Source organism: Ailuropoda melanoleuca, chromosome 1 (assembly GCF_002007445.2).
Source record: "Ailuropoda melanoleuca isolate Jingjing chromosome 1, ASM200744v2, whole genome shotgun sequence".
NCBI classification, from domain to species: domain Eukaryota; kingdom Metazoa; phylum Chordata; class Mammalia; order Carnivora; family Ursidae; genus Ailuropoda; species Ailuropoda melanoleuca.
Window position 1 is genome coordinate 183,287,421 of NC_048218.1, and position 20,610 is coordinate 183,308,030.

Genomic DNA, 20,610 nt, shown 5'->3' on the forward strand with positions numbered 1-20,610 from the left:
TGGGTGCCCCAGAGCCTCAAAGTGAACATGGAGTAGTTGGGGCTCTACAGACATAGCTGGATAATTTCTGCAGTCACATGATCAAAAGATCTTCCTACCCCCTCCCCAGGGATGAATCCTTAGAAGAACTCTGTATCAGTAAGGTAGAGAAAATGGATTCTTCAACTAATATTTATTAAGAGCCTGCTTTGCAGTAGTGAGACACTCAATAGAGCAGATCCTGCTTTGTCGAGGTTATGTGCTAATGTCAGCAGGGCAGGTGGGTAGTCAAAAAATAAATATGTTGTTAATAAATTATAAAATATCATGTGTTAACAGTACTGTGAAGGTCATCAATGGGAAAATGTTACCGAGAATGACTAGGGGAGAGAATAAGACCACTGTGGTTAAGGTAGCCAGAAAATAACGTTACGGAATGGACACATGTAAGTCTCAACCTGAATAATGACGACCTGGGGGCTGCACGTATGGACAGAAAGCCAGATGGCCAGTGTGGCTGGAGGACAGTGGTCTTGGTGTGAAATATAGGCAGTAATTAAATAATATAGGCCCTCAGAGATGAACGTGAGGAGTTTGGATTTATTTTAGTTCCAGGTCTGTTAGAAGATTTCAGCAAAGTAGCAACAATCCAGTCTCCATTCTAAAACCGTAACTCTTGCTGCTATGTTGGCATGAACTGTAAGGTGGTAAATACGGAAGAGAGAGTTCAGGTAAGAAGCTCTTTACCCATGGCTCTGGCAAGGGATGGTGATAACTTGGGTTGTTGTGGTAAAAATGGAGGTTGGGAAAAGAGACCTGAATGAGATATAATTTGGTTGGGTCAATGATAACAAGACTAGCTCAGAAATGAGATGCAGGGACTGAAGATTTAGGCGACTCTTTCAGTTTTGGTGTGAGCGACTGGGTGGTTTGCCGTTCCGGGTAATTGGAGGTGATAGACCGTGGGAGGAACAGATTTGAGGGCAGCAGAAATAAGAATTCCTTTTTGGCTAATTTGTCTTAATGGCTCTTTATTGGTTCTTAAAAAATCCAGGGGTAGGAAAAAGCAGACCAGAGCATTGAAGGTATGAGTCTGATTTTCAAGATAGGCATCAGGACTGTCAATATAAATTAGGGTATCGGCAGCATATAGGTAACTGCCAGCTATGAGATTGGATGAAATCACATAGGAAAGGGTTTATATGGAGACAGTAAGAGTCTGAGACCTAAGTTACCCCAGGATTTAAAAATCAGATAAGTGGGGGGGGGGGAAGCCAGAAAAGAAGATGGAGAAGCAGCCAATGAGGTAAGAGGACCACAAAGGGAATTTTCCAATACTGAAGCCAACAGAAAGTGTTCCAAGGAGAGAGAAAACTAATTAAATACAAATGAGAGATTGAGTAAGGTCATAGTGGAGAAATAGCCATTGGATTTAACAAGTGAAGGTTAATGAGACCTTGGAAAGCTTGTTTTTTAAGTGATTATATCTGACAAAAGGAATGTGCCATACCACTTTTTCTACTTAAATTTCATAACCAAACTAATGCTGAAAAAATTAAGTGCAAAAGGATATTATCTAGATTATAAAATTCAGCGTGGAAATACTGAGTATAAATAAATCTGAAGAACTTTGCCATATTATATAAAGGACAAATTGAAGAGCTATCATTACAACAAGTGGCTTAAAATATTTTCCAATCAAAGAGATATCTAAATGTTGGAATCAATTCCTGCAAGACTGAAAGATAATTTTTTATATTCAGATATTCATAATTTCTGCTTTATTTAAGTCTTAACCCATGTATGTTGTCGTCATGCAGTAGAGATAGATATGTCCAAAAAATCATTTGACGTAAGCTAAACAGCTATTTGTAACAGGCAGAAATAACTTTCTGTGACTTAAAACCGTGTTGTTGTTGTTGTTTTTTCTCTAACCCAGGTATGGTGACATGGTACCAAAAACCATAGCAGGGAAGATTTTTGGCTCCATCTGTTCGCTGAGTGGGGTCTTGGTCATTGCCCTCCCTGTCCCAGTGATTGTATCTAACTTCAGTCGGATCTACCACCAAAATCAACGAGCAGACAAACGGAGGGCACAGAAGGTGTGTATTCAACTCTGCACAGCCATGATTTAGCATGTCCCACTTTTTATAGTGAGCTTTAGAACCCTTTACTGGCTATTCAGTGTTCCCAATTCCGTCGATTGTTTCATCAGTCAGCACAAGCTAGGTTATACCACGGTGAAAAAAAAAGAACCTTCATATCTCAGTGGCTTAAAACAACAAGGAATATTTCTCAGTCATGCTGCAGGTCCATTACTGGTCCAGTGATAGACTCCCATCTTGACAAGGTACTTCTGCAATCTTTCAAGCAGGGGTAACAGGACATGATGAATCACAATGACTCCTAAAAACCTCCTCCTGGAAGTGGGCCAGCTCACTTCCATTTCTACTGCACTGACCAAAGTAAGTCACATAGCCGTGTGTAACTTCAAAGTGGGCAGGGAAATATAACCCTACTATGCTATCAGAGGCAGAGAGAGAGAATTGTCTAGTAAACAGCACTAATGATGGTAGTAAAATCAGAGATGATTCTTGGCAAATTTTATCAGAATCATATTTCTAGATCTGATTCATTTAGTCTCTATCCGTCAGGGGTCAAGCTGGTTCCAGTAGACCAGGCCTATTAAAAGGAACTAAGATATGTCTCAGATATTTTAAATAGTTGACCCAGGAAGTAGGAGAAATCTGATCATCAGTAGCTGAGTTTTATTCCTGGCCCAGCGTTTTCCCGTTTCTCTGAACTTCGTGCCAGCTATTAATCCGTCTACAAGTAGGCAGGATGCATATTCAGCTGTAAAAGGGAGAAAGTGTACCTTCCTCACAAAAAGATTAAGAACATACACAAATGTATAGGAATCTATGTAAGCCTATCGTAATACTAACCATATCTAACATTTATTGCTGGGTTACTATGTGCGAGGTATTGGTTTGATGTTTTTTAAAAAATAATTCATATTGCCTTCATGAGTCCAGGAGTGAGTCATTATTATTCCTTTTTTTAGATGAGGATCCTAAGGTATCCAGAAATTGAGAAATTGTGAGGGCACATACTCAATAAATTATAGAACCATCAGTCAGTCCAAGCCCACCAGGCTCCCAGGTTCATACACTTAAACACTATGGGAAACTGCTTCTCAGAAAAACTAACTAAATGTTAGCACACTTCCCTTCCCTGATTTTTGTCAAAATAGTCACCTTTAGAGTCAGGGCCCTTGCTACCTAGAAATAATTTTGGAAATCTCTTTTATAGTTTTCTTGGGACTGCGGTGCTACATTTCCAGTTTTCCTCATAGATACTATACCATTGTCCTTTATGGGTAGATTTTTTTTTCTTTTAATTTCCAAACACTGTTCCTGCCCATGATTGTGAATGCACAATCCTGGTAATGTAGTAAAACTATAAAACATCATGAGAGATTTGGGTGCAGTTCATAACTGGCTTTGTAGGTAATTCCAGAACAGGATATTAGGTATGCTTTTGAGCAATGTTAGTCTTTTAGTGGGGTATAAAATCTCATAAAGTAACTCTTGGGAAAGTTCAAGATAATTAGTATCATCACAGAGCATCTTGTCCCGAGAACATGTTCATGTCCACCATTGCAGATCTTCCGTTTGCAAAAAATCACTTTTTCAGCCTTGTCCTTTCTTGCTTCACAGAATCCCCCATTTTTGGACAGGTACCCAGCCTTTAACTAATTACTGTAGAGAACAGAATAGTGCAGTTAATATGGATCTATGGAACTGATAATTCAACAAACAGAGGTTAGCAAAAGGCACCCTGTGAGCAGTTAGAGTCTCATGCAGGGCACATCTTTGGCAAGCAGAAATGGAGAAATTTTAGCCACAGATGGCCCTTCCATCGGGGACTCTCACGCACACAACTGTGGCTCTGCCCACACGTTACAATCTTTCTGCTAGGCACACATGTACATTATTTAAAATAACAAAAATCCTTTAAAAAACTTAGTTTCCCACGACCCATCCATCTCCATTCTAGAAACCCATTCTTTGATATAAGAGCCAGTTCTAATTCATTTCCTTAATGAAAAAAAAAAAAAGAGCTACCTATATGGAAATTGTAGGAAGTACAAATCTGATTTTCAAATAAATTGAACTCCAGAATATCTGCATTTTCTTCAGACTTTGTCATCTACAACAAACAAATCAATAAAGAAAATCTTAGAATAATTTAGATGCTTTTTTGCATAAATAAATTCAGAATGCAAAAATAAATGAATAAGATATTTTAAAATATTGAATAAGATATTTTTTATAATTTTTATTTTGTTATATTAGTCACCATACAGTACATCCCTAGTTTTTGATGCAATGTTCCATGATTCATTACTTGTTGTATGAATAAGATATTTTTAAATCATGATATTTATATATCATGACTACTAGTGAAATTAATAAAACCAAATATAATAACCTAAGGTGATATGTCCAGTAAATAGTCTGTGATCAGTAAACTGACCAGAGTCATCTATGAAAGAACAGTGCATATGGAACTAAGTCATCAAGGAATATTTTCTGTTTTCCTTCCCAGAAGATTAAAAAACCAAAAAGCCAAATAAACATTCCTTAAGAGAGTTTAGGTTTATCTAGAACTGGGTGATTTGACAAATATCAAAGTTATGAAAAAAATAGCCAGCTAATTCAGTCTAGCAAACAGTCCATTCAGTAAAAACATCGGTCAAGCTAAATAATAAGGAATATTACAAAATGTTTTTTCGACCATATTTTTTGGTGTTTGGTCCCATTTTCAACTCCAAGCTCAAGGGAAAGCATGAAATATATACAATATGCATTTGAGAACATTCCCCTGGGCATTTAGGGATACTTTCCTTCTTCTAGGTTCTTCCCCAACAAGTACTCTTCCTGCTTTCACTACCTGTCCCCACTCTTAAAAAGAATGCGTCATTTACCCATTTCTAGCAATCACTGATCATTTCTTGACTAAACACTGACCTCTGGGTGAATATAGACTTAAACTGTGACATCTCTCCTTCACTGCCACCATTGGTAATTGTGTTTTAATATTTATTTATTCACTCAGTTATTCAAAAAGTATTTATTGAGTAGAAAGTGTTTGCCAAAATAAAGCTAAGTTGATGCAGTGACATTTGGTTGGGTTGATTTTTTGAAGCAGGGAATCTACCCTGCTTTAAGATAAAAATCACACCAGTCTATCATCTGCATGTTTACAAGGCTAACTTGTAAGTAATTATGTATAGTATTAATAATAATTATAATTCAATAGTGCTAATAGCAAAACACCAACCCTCTCTAGATTTTCTAGTAATTCCTAGGTGCTTTATATCTGTTATTTATATTTTTCACAATCAACACACAGAAGAAGTGTTATTATTTCCATTTTACAGATGACACGTTTATGCTTACACACCTATTGATTAAAGTCTAAGACAAGAAAATTCTGGCATCATTAGATTATGTATCTTTAGGGATTTTCCTATAGGTAATTCTAAATACAGTGAGGTTTCAAATCAATGAGCCAATGTACAGCCAATGTACAATGTAAGTAAACTTTTTACTTGTCACATAAAGACGTTAACACTGATACAGAAAGAAGTTACCAGTACTCATTTATCACACTTGACTCTGGTGGTTCTCAAACTTTAGATTCATCGGAATCATTTGAAGAGCTTGTTAAAGTACAAATTGTTAGACCCACCCCCAAAGCATTTGATTTAGTAGTGTGGGATTACAGTCTGAAACTTTGCATTTCTAACGAGTTCCCAAGTGATAGCAATACTGCTGGTGTGGAAACCATACTTTGAGAAACATTTGTCTAGGACATTCATTAATGTCCAAATCCAATCATTTTTATAGCACTCTAGAATAATTAAAATAAATAATACCCTGCTAGAGCCTGAGTATGATCTCTCTTAGATTATCCAACATTAAAAAGTATCACTCAGTCCCTACGTCATATCTCTGTGGATAACTAGATTTTTTTGTCTGTAGTTTAAGAACCCCCATTATCAACACTTGTAAGAATCTGGAGGTTACATACTTCTTGCTATTTGCTCCGTGTTTCAGTCTTATCGAATTACCTACTTCTGCCCTTAAGTCTCCATTCCTTCCCCACCCCACCTACTGTAGCCACCTGGCAAACTCCTACTCGGGCTGCAATACTCAGCTCACGTATCACCCATTTTATGAAAATTTTCCTAAATGATGTGGACATCATTCATTGCTCCATTTTCTCTTCTCCCACAATATTATGCACACTCTCTTATCATGTATTACACTGTATTCTCCCCCTCCATTGTTCTGCGTGCAGTGCCCGGCCTCAAATAGGCATTTGATATTTGTGTGGTAAGGAGAGAATGAACAACGAGGTCTCATTCACCTTCACAATGTCCTCCGTTCCGAGGGTAGTGTGGACATTCTGAGGACCAGTTGAAAAAAATATCAGGAGGCATGATTTTTATCTCTAGTGCCCTCCTACATCTTCTTTCAGTTCTCACCTCTTCCCACTTAGAGAACTCTTGTTGCCCTCTCTTTCACTGACCCATCCAGTGTCCCTTCCACTGACCCAAATGCCAGCGCAGTTTCCACCCCACCCTGCCATCACCAGGGTTCACTGAGTTCCAGAGCTCGGCGGGAATCTTTTACTATCTTCCACTGATTTCCTCCCTCACTCTCTTTTTATTAGTATTTGGCACTAAATTGCCTCATTTCTAGGGGAGCTGTTTACCTTAAAAATGGAAAGATTCCAATAAATTCCTTAAATCTGTAAACACTTATGATAAAGCTTAATATGCTACCTCCACATGAGGCATTTTACTAAACGTTAACTGAAAGAAACAAGTCGAAGTAAAATTTCCAGAATAAATGGTACAAGCAGCATGTGGGCTGATGTTTGAGGAGTGAGGAATTGTCTCACATTGTAAAGGAGAAAGGCCTTCCCTACCTCACTTTGAAAGCTACCTCGGATACCTTTATTTTTCTAAAGTATTGAAAACAGCTTGTGACTTGGCAGCAACATGGTCCAATAACTTCTCACAAGCTACCTCATACCTCATTTAGAAGATAGATCGCATTTAAGAACATTGCTATATCAACGGTTTTTGGCTTATACTGTACATATTTCTTGACTGGATCCCCTGCCTCTGGTCCAGAGAATACATTGTAAAGTTTATGTAATGTCATTTGGTGCAATTAAAAAACAATCTACTTGCTGAAAAACGCCGCATACTAGCCTCTGACTACTCCACAATAAAAGGGTTCCATGTCAAATTAGTTTGAGAAAAATTATACTATATCCCCCCTTTTTGTCTTCACGATGAACATCCATGATGTATGTTGTAAGGAATCCACCAACAGAGAAACCTTTTTAACCTCACTTTTCCCCAAACTTTTCTTTCTTACGAGAGAGGGAACACAAGCAGGGGGAGTGGCAGAGGGAGAAGCAGCCTTCCCATTTGCAGAGAGCCCAATGCAGGGCTCGATCCCATGACCGTGGGATCATGACCTGAGCCAAGGCAGATGCTTAACGACTGAACCACCCAGGCACCCCTCCCCAAACTTTTCTCGACCACAGAACCAGCTGTTCGTTTCATTAGGTTGATTTGGATTTTACCACTTTCTAGTTCCTTGAAAGTCAACTTTGAGAAATCCTTCTGAGTTTAGAGAATTATGAAGAAAACTGAATTTATGAAGAATTGAGATGCATGGGGAAAATGTGCTTATGGGACAATTTATTTTTCCCAACACCATCAGTGTTTCTGAAGCCAGATAAAGAATTCAGAAAATAAGTTCAAAGCTGTTTTTTTTTTTACATAGACAATATAAGCCTTTTTGTTTAATTAAATATTTGGAAGCCTCCTATTTTCCAAATAGGCTAAAGTATTTACTGAAACCTTCCTCTCATTCCATAATATTTGCTGGTACTTGGCCATGCCAAAAAGTTGTATTTCCTACAAAACTGAGGGTGGGGGCTGCAAGGAATACATTTCCTCTTACTAGTGGATGGTTTTCTTTTAACCTCCCATTCGCACACTGTTGCCAAGATTGTCATACTGAGTGGGTCAGAAGTAAAGTGATTTTCTAAAATATCTTTGTAAAAGAAATTTCCTCAATTACCTACTGAAAGCAAAGATGTAATCACAGGTCATAAAAGCCAGCATTATTCAACGGACATTTGGTGTGGTGTTCCATAAGACCAATTAAACCAATTAACTCATACGGTATTGTTGTAAAATGAAAAGAAAAGTCGTGATTGAAATTGAGATGGGAGGTTTTTTCTAACATAGTACATGGCTTAGCAAAATGGCTATTCTGTCTCTAAAGCAACTGCTTCTTTTTCCCTAAGCTTAGAACTACTTCTGTTATAGTGGCTGCCACCATATGTAGGCTTTCCAATGTGGGAAATACATGTCATTTTCCTTTGCTGGACGGTATTTTTGGTTAATGTAAATAAATGTCTCATTTATGAAAAAAATGTTTTCTGATACAGCTGCTAAATGCTTGGAGAATGGCATAGATGAGACTAGTAACTATGATATAGGAAATGTAATTACTTGCAATAGTTGCCAAAGGGAGGAAAGAAGGAGGGAGGGAGAGAAGGAGGGAAGGAGAAAAGAGGGAAGGAAGGAAGGAGAGAAAGAGGGAAGGAAGGAGGGAGAGAAGGAGGGGGTAGGGAGCAGGGAGGAGAGTGGGGAAAAGTGAGAACAGAAAAAGCATTGAATGTTTCAGGAGACCAGTAAGATTTTAGGATTCAAATTTCAGCAATAATCCTTTTCTGGAAACCAAATGTATATTTAAATTACTTATTTCTGAATTATTACATCAATTCAAAGTCATTTCCAAATGCGCTTGCCACTTCCCATTGTTTTATCAAGACTGGCCTGAAATCCTGGCTGCGCAGCCAGCTTTTGAAGTTAAAAATTTCCTACCTTCCAACTTCATTCTCTTGCATTGTCTTAGTACTTTAAGTGATCTAAACAGTATACTGCCAACAAAGAATGAAATTTGTCTATTTTTCCCATCATTTATAAATATGATCTTTGTACAAAGTATTATTTTAACCTGGAGTCGGCAAACAGGAAGAATAAATTCACAGAGGAAGAGAGAAGGGGTGGAGTCGAAGCCCAGATGATATCTTAATGCTATTTTGAGAGCTTCAGCCATCTCAGTGCTCTCAAACCCTGGGAGTGGAAGGGCATCTTGGTACAACTTCGGAGGAAAGTTTGGTAAAACCAATCAAAAAAGCACACACACACACACACACACCCTTTGATCTAGGAATAGTTCTGCTTCTGGAAATTTGTCTTGCAGATGAATTCATCATGATGTTCAAAGCAGGCAGCATTGCATGTAGTAGCAACAGATGCTTTAAAAAAATTAGTGGTAGTTGGCTGGCTAAATAAATGATGCTTTATTCATTGGGATATTATATATTCGTAATGAATGAGGCAGATCTCTACGTGTAGATGTGGAAGAAGTTCCAATCTGTATTAAATGAAAATAGCTGAGTGCAAAGGAATGTGAGGTGCATTGTCCCAACTGAGTAAAAATATGTGTGTATAGATGTGTGATTACATATATATACACACACACTTACATTTATATGCCTAGAAAATTCTGGCAAGATTCTCTAAAAATATTACCAGTGATTCCTCTGAAGCATAGAAGTAGGGCAGCTCCAGGGTCCAGGGAGACTTACTTGTTTTTTGTAATATTTTTTGTAATATTTTTTGTCATATGTATATATTCATTTTCCATTTCAAAAATCTAGATAATTTTTAAATTTTTATTAAAAGGAACATCCCAGGGCTGGAGACTACAGATAGTATTTATCTGGGCTGTTTAGAATGGGAAAAGAAGTCTTTATGGGGCAATTCTATGAGAACTTAACCAAACCATCCCAGTTGCTTTCTTATACACACTTGCTAGATATACAATCGTACAAACAGAACGTTCACCAAAACAGTGCCCTCCAGGAAGGGAAAACCAGACTGATTCCGTGACTCATTCCATATACAACAGCAGTTCTAAAGGAGAATGGAATACCAGAAATCTGGCTTAACAGTCACTTTGCTCAGTAATACCACTTTGGTGATCTCACTGTAACTGTGAACAATTGAAGTAACCACCCTAAGCCCTCTAAATTGAAGAACATTCTCTATGCATACATGTTTTAAAATTAAAAAATAGGGGCGCCTGGGTGGCACAGCGGTTAAGCGTCTGCCTTCGGCTCAGGGCGTGATCCCGGCGTTATGGGATCGAGCCCCACATCAGGCTCCTCCGCTGTGAGCCTGCTTCTTCCTCTCCCTCTCCCCCTGCTTGTGTTCCCTCTCTCGCTGGCTGTCTCTATCTCTGTCGAATAAATAAATAAAATCTTAAAAAAAAAAAAATTAAATTAAAAAATAATGTTGTAAATCTCCTTGGAGTGGCTCACCGTGCTCTCATTTCAACAAATTCCAGAAAGAAATAGAAATCAGATAAGCATGCTTCTAGTACGGACCAGTGTCAGTAGAAAAAGTGGATAAATCAGGGATTTTTTTTTTTCCTTTTTGAGACTCCATGTTGTTCAACATGGGGTCTACATTGCCCAATTTAACAAAATAATTGCGGGAAAAAATTGATATTTGAGAGTATAGGGTTTTTTGTTTTGTTTTTTGTTTTGTTCGTTTTTTTTCTTAAACCTTTTAAAAGACAGGAAGGAAAGGAGGGAAGGAAAGAAGGAGGAAAGGAAAGAAGGCAGGCAAGCAGGCAATTGGTTCCTGGAATGTATTTGCTATTTTTAAAACTACATTAGTTTAAATGAAAATGATTTGGAAGCTGGTTTGCTAAGTCTTCATTTCATTAAGTTACTCAGATTGGGATAAGTGAAAATATAAAGGAATGCTGCCATTTTTCTCTGAACACAATTGACAGAAACAATAATGAAATAACTTGATCTTACTATAAGGACTTAATTACAAGTCTTAAATGCATAACCCAACTCCAAAGTAGTTAATTGATCTTACTGAAGAGGTTAACGAAAATGAAGTACTCCAATGGTGAAAATTTGATTTTCAATAATTACACGTGAAAAGCTAGCATACTTTAAAAACTGTGTATGCTGACATTAGCATGACACAAGAGTGCACTCACTGTTTGAAGAAAACAATTCGTAAGTATTAACACAACATTTATTTTTCTTGTGGCTTCTAGAAAGCCAGACTCGCCAGGATCCGGGCAGCCAAAACCGGAAGTGCTAACGCTTACATGCAGAGCAAACGGAATGGCTTACTCAGTAATCAGCTGCAGGTACGGTCAAGCATTTCACTTTTTTTTAATGTTCGATTTATTAGTGTAATATTGATTTACTTCTATCCAACCATATGCTTTTATTGTGGGTAATTAGGAAAATGGCTACTCAAAAAAAAAGAAGCGTCTTTTCTAAAATAACCTTGCGCTGTACCGTCTTACAGCCTGTAGCAGGTTAGCACCCGGGCTATGCAATACTACTGGTGAATCATGACTCCCACTCGTGATTGGGCAGTGTTTCTTTACTGTCATGTAAAGCAAGGGAAAGGTCAGAAATTCTCCACTCAACTACCAATTTTTGTTTCAAAATTATTTATGTTCCTTAAAACTCGTTTGAGTGGGTTTAAGATGTCTTGCTCCTGAATAGAGAAGGAACACCATTCAGTGTTACAAAGCTCACACACTATGAAATACAAGAGACACAGTAACTTTTGCACCAAAACTGTCCTTTAATATTTAGGATTCCAGTCACCCTGCCATCAAAATAGCTTTTATGTAGGTGAGCATGATCGTGGTTTCAGGATTATCTATGTACTAAATTTTGTTATCCAAAAAGAACAGCTCCCAGGTTTTCAAAGGTAGTTGGTAGATGAATGAGTAAAAACTATTTAAATTTTCAATTCAGAGAGAAAAGTCTAAAAGACCAGACCACTAATTTGACAGAAACGTAAAGGCTGATTACCAAAATAAAAAGCAACTGCACATTTGTCCCTTTTTGGTTAAAAAAAATTAAAACGCTGCCATTTAATCTCAGGAAATAGGCTCTAGATCTCTCTGTGGAAATGCATAGCTGAGGTTCTCATTGTTTGCAAATAAAAGAGAAAGCACTTCTGTCTTCTGTGTGTTCACAGTCCTCAGAGGATGAGCAGGCCTTTGTTAGCAAATCCGGCTCCAGCTTTGAAACCCAGCACCACCACCTGCTTCACTGCCTTGAAAAAACCACGGTAAGGAAAAGGCATGACTGTCCCCGCCTGTACTGGGACAGTAATCCCATTTGCTTTTGTGAATACTTAATGCTTCCAAGTATGATTTCACTGTCTACATTACTGGAAAATATACTGAAAAGAAAAAGAAAAAAAAAACCTACAGATATTTGAAATTGGTTTGAAAGACTAGAGTGACATTTCAACTTGGAAAGTATTCTAGAGAATTATTTAAAATGTTTTTATCTACAGTGGTTATCTTAACTTTAGTCTGAAATATCAATTTAATGCAGATGGAAAGTTGTTTCCAAGAACTGACTGCCTGTCCTACAAAATGTCATTTTCCCCCTGATTATGAAAATGCTGATTAAACAAAAAACAATGTAATTCAAGTGTTCCTGACATCTAGGTAAAAGGAATACCAATAGCAGTAACAAAAAAATAGAGACTAACTGAATATAAGCATTTCTTTCATTAACAGGTTGTAATGACCAAGATAGGCAATAAAAAATGATGTGCTACCATTAAAAAAATGACACATTTCATCACTGGCAAGCCCCTTGGAGCTGAGGCTTGAGTCTGCATTTCTCAGCTTAGAAGCTCTCAATCAGATCTCCATTTTAGCAAAGGCACCCATTCCCCAGTGGCTTGTCAAAAGGGGTCACAGTCTTTGACCACAAAGCAAAACAAAACTTTCACCATATTTGAATCAAATCTGCTCACTCACTCTCCAGAGGTACATACTTGTATTCTCAATTCCAACATATCGCCTGTGCATTTTTTCATTTACCTACGTGGTCATTCCACAAATTTGTATTGCTTGCCTACTACATGGTAGACAGTGAGCCAGACCCTAGATGGGCCACAAAGTCAGGTGTGGCCTCCGCCCCCGTCAAGCCTCCACAGATGGGACAAAACACCGACGTTCTTGGGGAAGGGCCATGAGCGCAGAAGGAAAAATGGGGCCACAGTGCAGTGACACAAAGAAGGCAGAGCCATGAGGAGACAGGATCAGACAACGCTTCCTGGAGGAACTTGCATGGAGACCCACAGGATGACTAGGAACTATCTGGCAAAGAAAAAAGGGGCTAAAAGGTGTTTAGGCACCAGAGGAAGGCTGGATGGAACTTGGCCTCAGAGGAACCAAAAGAACTTGAGGGTGATCAGAAGACAGGGAGTAGATTGACCCAGGAGGAGACAGAGAAAGTCTAGATAATGGCTAGGCTTTAGAGGCATGTGAAGAATTTTGATCTTTATCTCATAATAAGTGGAAAATTATTTGAGGGCTTTAAACAGGGTAGTTACCTGATTATATTTGCATTTGTTACTAACGATCCATAACTTACAGGATAAGGTCTATAGCTTAGGATAACTCTTTGGAAGGTAAATGGTAACATTAATAGTCAGATGTATTTATCTCCATGCTTTTTTATTTTCATTTTTTACTATTTTACCTTCTATTTTTACTATTTTACCGCTTAAATAAAAAAAAATATTTAACACCAATTATTACCATTTAAATTAAACTACCTACAGAAATAACCAGCAGCGGGAAGACTTCTTCACTTCTAGTCGCTGATGTGATAAATTAGAATCTCATGCGTTATATACTTGTATTATGTGTGTGAAATGCGCATTGTAAAAGAAGAAAACAGATTGTGAACCCTTTGTGAGCTATATTTTTTCCATAAAATTTGATATTGAAATTCATTTCTTAATGAAACTCTGTTGTATCTGGTCATATTATTCTCTGGACTTTTAACAGTGGAATCTTAAATTTCGTTTACTTCAAAGTGCTTGTCTCAGCAAAGAAATAACAAAATGACTAACGAAAACAGTCTATTTGCTGTTGGCCAGTGAATTGCTTCATTGTTTCGCTAATATTTTAGGATGAGAGATGGGTACGTGGAATTTGGCATGTGCAAAGCCTTCCATTACAAGATTATTCCCACCTCCACAAAGAAAAAATAATAATAATTGAAGTCGATCTCCTGCAGTTCAGACCAGAATGTTTTCCCTTATATTTATGAGGTGAAATCCTTCCACAGGCACTTCAGGAGGTGATTCTTTATTAAATATTCTAAAAGCAAAATTTGCACTGTGGCTTTTCTGAAATGTGGCGTATGAAATGTTGCCCATCACTGTGCGCCTCTAGGCTAAAAGAGCTCTGAATACAGACAGAGGTGGTGAGGACAGCCGGAGATGTATCAAGAAGCTAAGGAAGCAAACCTCAGAGTTCAGGGCTAACCCCTTCTGGATCAAACACAGAGTGGCACATTTTGCAGTATTTTACCTATTTTACTAGTAAGTCATTTGTCTATACACTGGGAATTTTAGAAGAGCCTCTTAAGAAATTGAAAGTATCTTCGGGATCTCATTTTCTTTTTTTTTTTTTTTAAATTTTATTTATTTATTTGACAGAGATAGAGACAGCCAGCGAGAGAGGGAACACAAAGGGGGAGTGGGAGAGGAAGAAGCAGGCTCATAGTGGAGGAGCCTGATGTGGGGCTCGATCCCACAACGCCGGGATCACGCCCTGAGCCGAAGGCAGATGCTTAACTGCTGTGCCACACAGGCGCCCCAGGGATCTCATTTTCTAATTAAAAAGTGTTTTCAATCCCACGTGAAAATATTTGCTAATATATAACAGACAATTTAATTTGTGGCATTCTATTAAAATAGTCTCTTTTCCATAATCCCAATCTGTTTAAAAAAGAAAAGTCCGTGGGAATGTACACATTTACCGTGAGCACTGTCTTATATGAGTTTTCAAGTTTTTTTTCCTTTGCTGCTTCACTTCCAGAAATGATGTTTAAATTAACACGTGATATTTCAAGATAAAGTTAGTCCGTAAAGAGATCCTAAATCAGCCTTCAGATGTCCATCTCAAGGGCTGACTAGGGAGATTTGATTTTCACACGAACGCCAGCACGAGGTGGCTTTGATATTCCAGGCTTTATGAAGATGGTCCTAGTTGCCCGTTCGATCGTCTCAGTGTATGGGCATGTTTGAGTTTTAAAAACAAAGCCATTCATCTCCTTTCTTAACGTTAAAATGCGTTTCTGCGCCTCTCTCTCATGTTCTCACCGCTGCCGACAGAACCACGAGTTTGTGGATGAGCAAGTCTTTGAAGAAAGCTGCATGGAAGTTGCGACCGGAAACCGGCCTTCAAGCCACAGCCCCTCTCTCTCTTCACAACAAGGAGTCACCAGCACCTGCTGCTCACGACGACACAAAAAAACCTTCCGCATCCCTAATGCCAACGTATCCGGAAGCCACCGAGGCAGTGTGCAAGAACTCAGTACGATCCAGATCAGATGTGTGGAGAGAACCCCGCTGTCTAACAGGTACCGAGATGAATCTGTGCGGCTGCGCACACGGGGCGCCCTCCCCGAGCGTAGCTCCCCCTGCAGGCCGCTGCTACCTTGGTGTATTTGGCAGTTTTGGGTATGGGGCTAACGGGGCCGGGGCGGGGAGGAGGCAAATACTTTTTATTTATTTGTTTTTAACAAATACACCTTAGAAGCACCGTGGAGTCTAAATCCTAGTTCCTAGGGTTTAGAATGAGACAAAACAAACACTGTAACAGGAAAATGGAATCGCTGTGATACGGAGTCGGGAGTAGCAGTTGTATAGTACGACGTGTAGAAAGAAGCTAAGGTGGTCAGGCGTGCACAACTCCACAACTTTTTCCTATTTGAGCAGACAGCTCAGGAGCCCCCTGTGTAAATGCAAGGAGCCTGAAATGATAGATAGCCAACGTAACATTGATATCATTGAAAAGTACTCAGCAGCACCTAAAAATACATCAACACCTTCACTGTAAGAGTGACAAATAAAACCATGCCTACACAAATCTCTTGAATCAATATATAATTTTGATCATAAAGATATTTTGGGCCACAGCAAACACAAAAATCAATCCAATACCAAAAAAGATAAGTGAAATGCTAAAATTGTTCACCTCTGGTTCATTCATGGACAATTGAAGTGAAATTTTTCTATTGGCATTTTCCTTTGCTTCTCTTTATTTGCTATTTGTTTTTACCACAAACATGTATGTGTAATAAAAAGGAATCCATTTAAACTATACAACTCATTAAAATGATCTATTCCTGCCAACATAATTTTGCTTTGTTCTTCAAATTAAATGGCTATGTTTTTATATTAACAATCCATTAATTCAATGCTGCTCCTTTGTTCTCATTCAACAATCTTTGTGAAAAACCTGGATGGCATTCTGAATTCAGGCTGTGTTGATTTACATAAATCAGATGTCTCTGGTACCAGAATATTAAATTTTGGAACAATGAAAGATTTTTGTCTCTAAGATATTCTACCTCTGCATTGTTTTACAACCATTCCAAAATTAAGTAGAGAGCAGAGGAGTGTTCAGAAAGAAAATTTTAGGACATAAACATCTTAAATAAGATTTCCATGAAAATAAGTTAATTAGATTTAAGTAATTAGCTTCCTATGTATACCCTCCTTATTCCTCTCCCCTCTTCCCTCCATCCACATGGAGTATAAAACTCATGCAAGAATATCACTTGGGAAAATCTTGAATTATTGGTAATGGCTAACTTTTTGGAGATTCTTTAAATTGGCTGTCACTCACTTGAGAGCTTTAAGAGCATCAACTTTCCCCAAGAAACAAGATAGTAAAATGATTCTGTGGTCAAAAGAACTGAGACACATTCACAGGTCACATTCAAAAGTACATGCCTTCCATACGAGCATCTCAAACCTCTCGGAGGTCCTTTTTTTTTTTAAGATTTTGTTTATTTATTCGACAGAGATAGAGACAGCCAGCGAGAGAGGGAACACAAGCAGGGGGAGTGGGAGAGGAAGAAGCAGGCTCATAGCGGAGGAGCCTGATGTGGGGCTCGATCCCAGAACGCCGGGATCATGCCCTGAGCCGAAGGCAGACACTTAACCACTGTGCCACCCAGGCGCCCTTCTTGGAGGTCCTTTCTTAAACACAACGATTTTACTGTGCTCAACCCAGGCTTTCCACAACTGACCTGATTCTCCTTGCATTTTTGTAGAAAACACTTTGAGAAACACGGATTGAACCAAATTGAGCTGGCTTTTAGATGTTTAGTGTTAATGACCTGGCTACTGTTCATTTCAACATACATTAGGCTTGGTACTTCATTTTTAAAAAATCATGGTGACTGTTCTCTGATATTTAAAGTGTTACTGATTGATACACATGAAAACACATCCCTCAGTTGTCGGGAAAACATTGTTTAAGCAAACAACTTACTTTTTTAAAATCTATTTCTTCCTCATCAGCCGATCCAGTTTAAATGCCAAAATGGAAGAATGTGTTAAACTGAACTGTGAACAACCTTATGTGACTACAGCAATAATAAGCATCCCAACACCTCCAGTGACCACCCCTGAAGGAGATGACAGGCCAGAATCTCCAGAGTACTCAGGAGGCAATATCGTCAGAGTGTCTGCTTTGTAAGACAATTGGAACCGGGTCCAAGAGAATGTGAGTGCTAGCTGGGGAAAGAATTCCAATGTGGAAGAAAGAAGAAACAATACACCTTTTGCAGATGAAAACAGCAAAGCAAGAAGGTTGGCCGTGAAATAAAAACAAAGCTTCCAAACTTGAGGATGGAAATAAAACCACCAAATGGCATTTCTAGACAGAGTTTGACCTGTTATACAGACGACGAGTCTGTGACCCTTTGACTTTGTGAATGAGCACAAGGAAATGCCGCCTATCGATGCTTCTTATGATCTGAACTCTTTTTTAATAAAATAAAGAAAACCAATCTTTGAACATAATGTTCCAGTTGAATGCAAAACAAAAAAAATATGGAAAACATTTTGATAAAAATTTTTCCTGTTAAAACCATGAACATTGGCTATGATGAAGATTATGACATCTTAAAAAAAACTCATACGACACATTTGTATTGACTGAAGGAAACCATCATAATGCATGCTAGAATTCTTTGGAGCAGTGATTTCAGTGTCCTTATGTTGTCTTCAGAGTAGGCATGATAAACTGTAATTGTAGAAAGGGGGAATTTCTGTGCACTTACAACAAGCTGATTGTTCATGTTCCATGGTGGGCTGTGCAAATAAACTCCTTTTAGAGCTGCAGTATTTCTCATGGGGATGCTCATTAGTAAATCTAAAGTGTTCAGATAGTTCAGTATTAATTATCGTTTTATCCTGCACCTAGATACTGTTACAACTGCAATAATTCATTGTATACCTGTTGTATCAGGAATCAGGATTTTTTGTTGTTGTACTTTCCAGATCTTCATAGGTACAGTAAGAGCCACGTTCATAGAAACACTTCTGGTGTGGCCAGGTTTTAGATAACTTTTTAATCCAAAACTATTGTGCCATAAATGTTTTTCAGTAATATCCTTTGGTCCTCTGTGTCCCCGTGACAGTGCATTATCCGTTCTTGTACTTCTATAGCGCCTTTCTATTGGGTTCGTCGTCATCCACTGGACTAATGTTTTGTAGTTCAAATGACTTTCCTACTTTTGTATTCCCTGACATATTACCTTGTAAGTAGATTACTATTATCAATCCCCTTGTCAAAAATTAGGAAAAAGGAGTTGACATCTACGAATGATCTCTAACCTCTGTTAGGCTGTTAGGGAAAAGCCCAGACACTGGATATATTGCTATGTGTTTCAGGCCAAGAGTGGCTGGGATTAATATCACAAAATCAGTGATGCCAGAATCTTGCTTGATGTATTATTTATTTTACTTTAGATCTTGAATACATTTTGAGAATAACTAATGTGAATTGAAATGCAGAGATAAACTAGAGTGCTTGATGTAGCAATATTTGATGAAAGCATGCTTTCTACTCCATTGGAGAAGGCAGCACAAATATATCTGAGAGAGGCTCCTGTACACTGCAAGGAGCAATTTTCTCCATTCAATCAGAAGGACAGGAGTTTGAGGATGCAAAGTTGATCTCTGTGTACATTTAAGTGAAAAGTCTTTATACCTTTTCACCTTTAAAATATATCAGCAGACATGTCTGCACGTGACAGTGTAAAAAAGTTTTATGTCAAATGAAAAGTTTTGTTCATTCCAAACCATCACTGTAAGAAATAAAGTTTAGCTTCCGTACATGGGAAGAATTAATAATTATCCCTCTACTATAGAGATTTTAAAATGCTTATCATAATTTATCATAAAAAGGAATTAATCCAACCATTCTCAAGTAAAGCCAGAAATTCTTGCTTCCCATTTCTAGAATAGCTTCTAGAACAGTGCTGTGCACATGGTAGATCTTAATAAACATTTGCTGAATAAAAGTAAGATACACTCTGCTATCTCTCGGGAAGAACTGGCTTTATTCCTAGTATGTCTTTTAAAAAGTTACTAATCTTCCTGGAGCGTGAATATTAACAATTATATTAACACCTGCCTCATGTCACTTTATGCTTCTAGAGCAAATATAGTGAAACTTCTTTGATGACATTTGTTGAAAAAACCTTTTAAAAAGTAGACTAAGGAAACCACAATCAGGAATACTTAGGTCTTTTGATTCCCAATGAAAAGTTCTATTTTCATGTTCTTAATACTACATTTTAAAAGATGCAGTTAGATTATTTCAGTTGACAATTCTGCCTCCTTTTCAATTTATCATTTATCCCAAATTATTAATTTCTTTAGATTTTTGGAAAAGAAAAAAAAACTTTTTGATGTTTTAGGTGATTTAAATATATACTGTGTTGGTGGTGAATGACTATTGATGACTGTGTTAAGTGCATCTGTATTGTAAGTGAAATGTAATTATTTCTGTGTACCATATGGAGTAACCGAGGTCATTGTTTTTGACAATTTTGTTTGAAATTCATATATCTTATTTCAAAGGATAGCATAATATCTGCATTATGCTGGAAAAAATAGACCTTTGGAGAATACTTAAATAAAACATGTGCATGCTTGAACAGGACGACATGGTTGGCTGTTGTTCTTTTTTCTTAGACTGCCTTCCTTTCCAAAATCTAAGATGTGTCATACCCATATTTGGGAGAACCTTGTAACACGTACAAACAGAACCCATTGATTGTGAGTAGCACGTGAGTCTGGTCTAAATTGGGAGAGGTAGTAGATTTCTGCCAACAATGGGAATTTAGGAGGAGACTTTTTATTTTTTATTTTTTTTTATTATTTTTTTTTAAAGATTTTATTTATTTATTTGACAGAGATAGAGACAGCCAGCGAGAGAGGGAACACAAGCAGGGGGAGTGGGAGAGGAAGAAGCAGGCTCCCAGCCGAGGAGCCTGATGTGGGACTCGATCCCATAACTCCGGGATCACGCCCTGAGCCGAAGGCAGACGCTCAACCGCTGTGCCACCCAGGCG

General features: G+C 38.0%; 1 protein-coding gene across 1 annotated transcript in view; it reads left to right on the plus strand.

Moving 5' to 3' along the window:
- The window catches only part of KCND2 (potassium voltage-gated channel subfamily D member 2), a 494,775-nt gene extending 474,577 nt beyond the window's left edge, over positions 1-20,198 (plus strand). The window contains exons 2-6 of the mRNA XM_034671074.1: positions 1,919-2,081; positions 11,229-11,324; positions 12,176-12,268; positions 15,347-15,594; positions 17,546-20,198. Coding sequence (XP_034526965.1) covers positions 1,919-2,081; positions 11,229-11,324; positions 12,176-12,268; positions 15,347-15,594; positions 17,546-17,723 — 778 coding nt within the window. The 3' untranslated portion in view covers positions 17,724-20,198. The remainder of the gene's footprint in view (positions 1-1,918; positions 2,082-11,228; positions 11,325-12,175; positions 12,269-15,346; positions 15,595-17,545) is intronic.
- Positions 20,199-20,610: the final 412 nt, after the last annotated feature.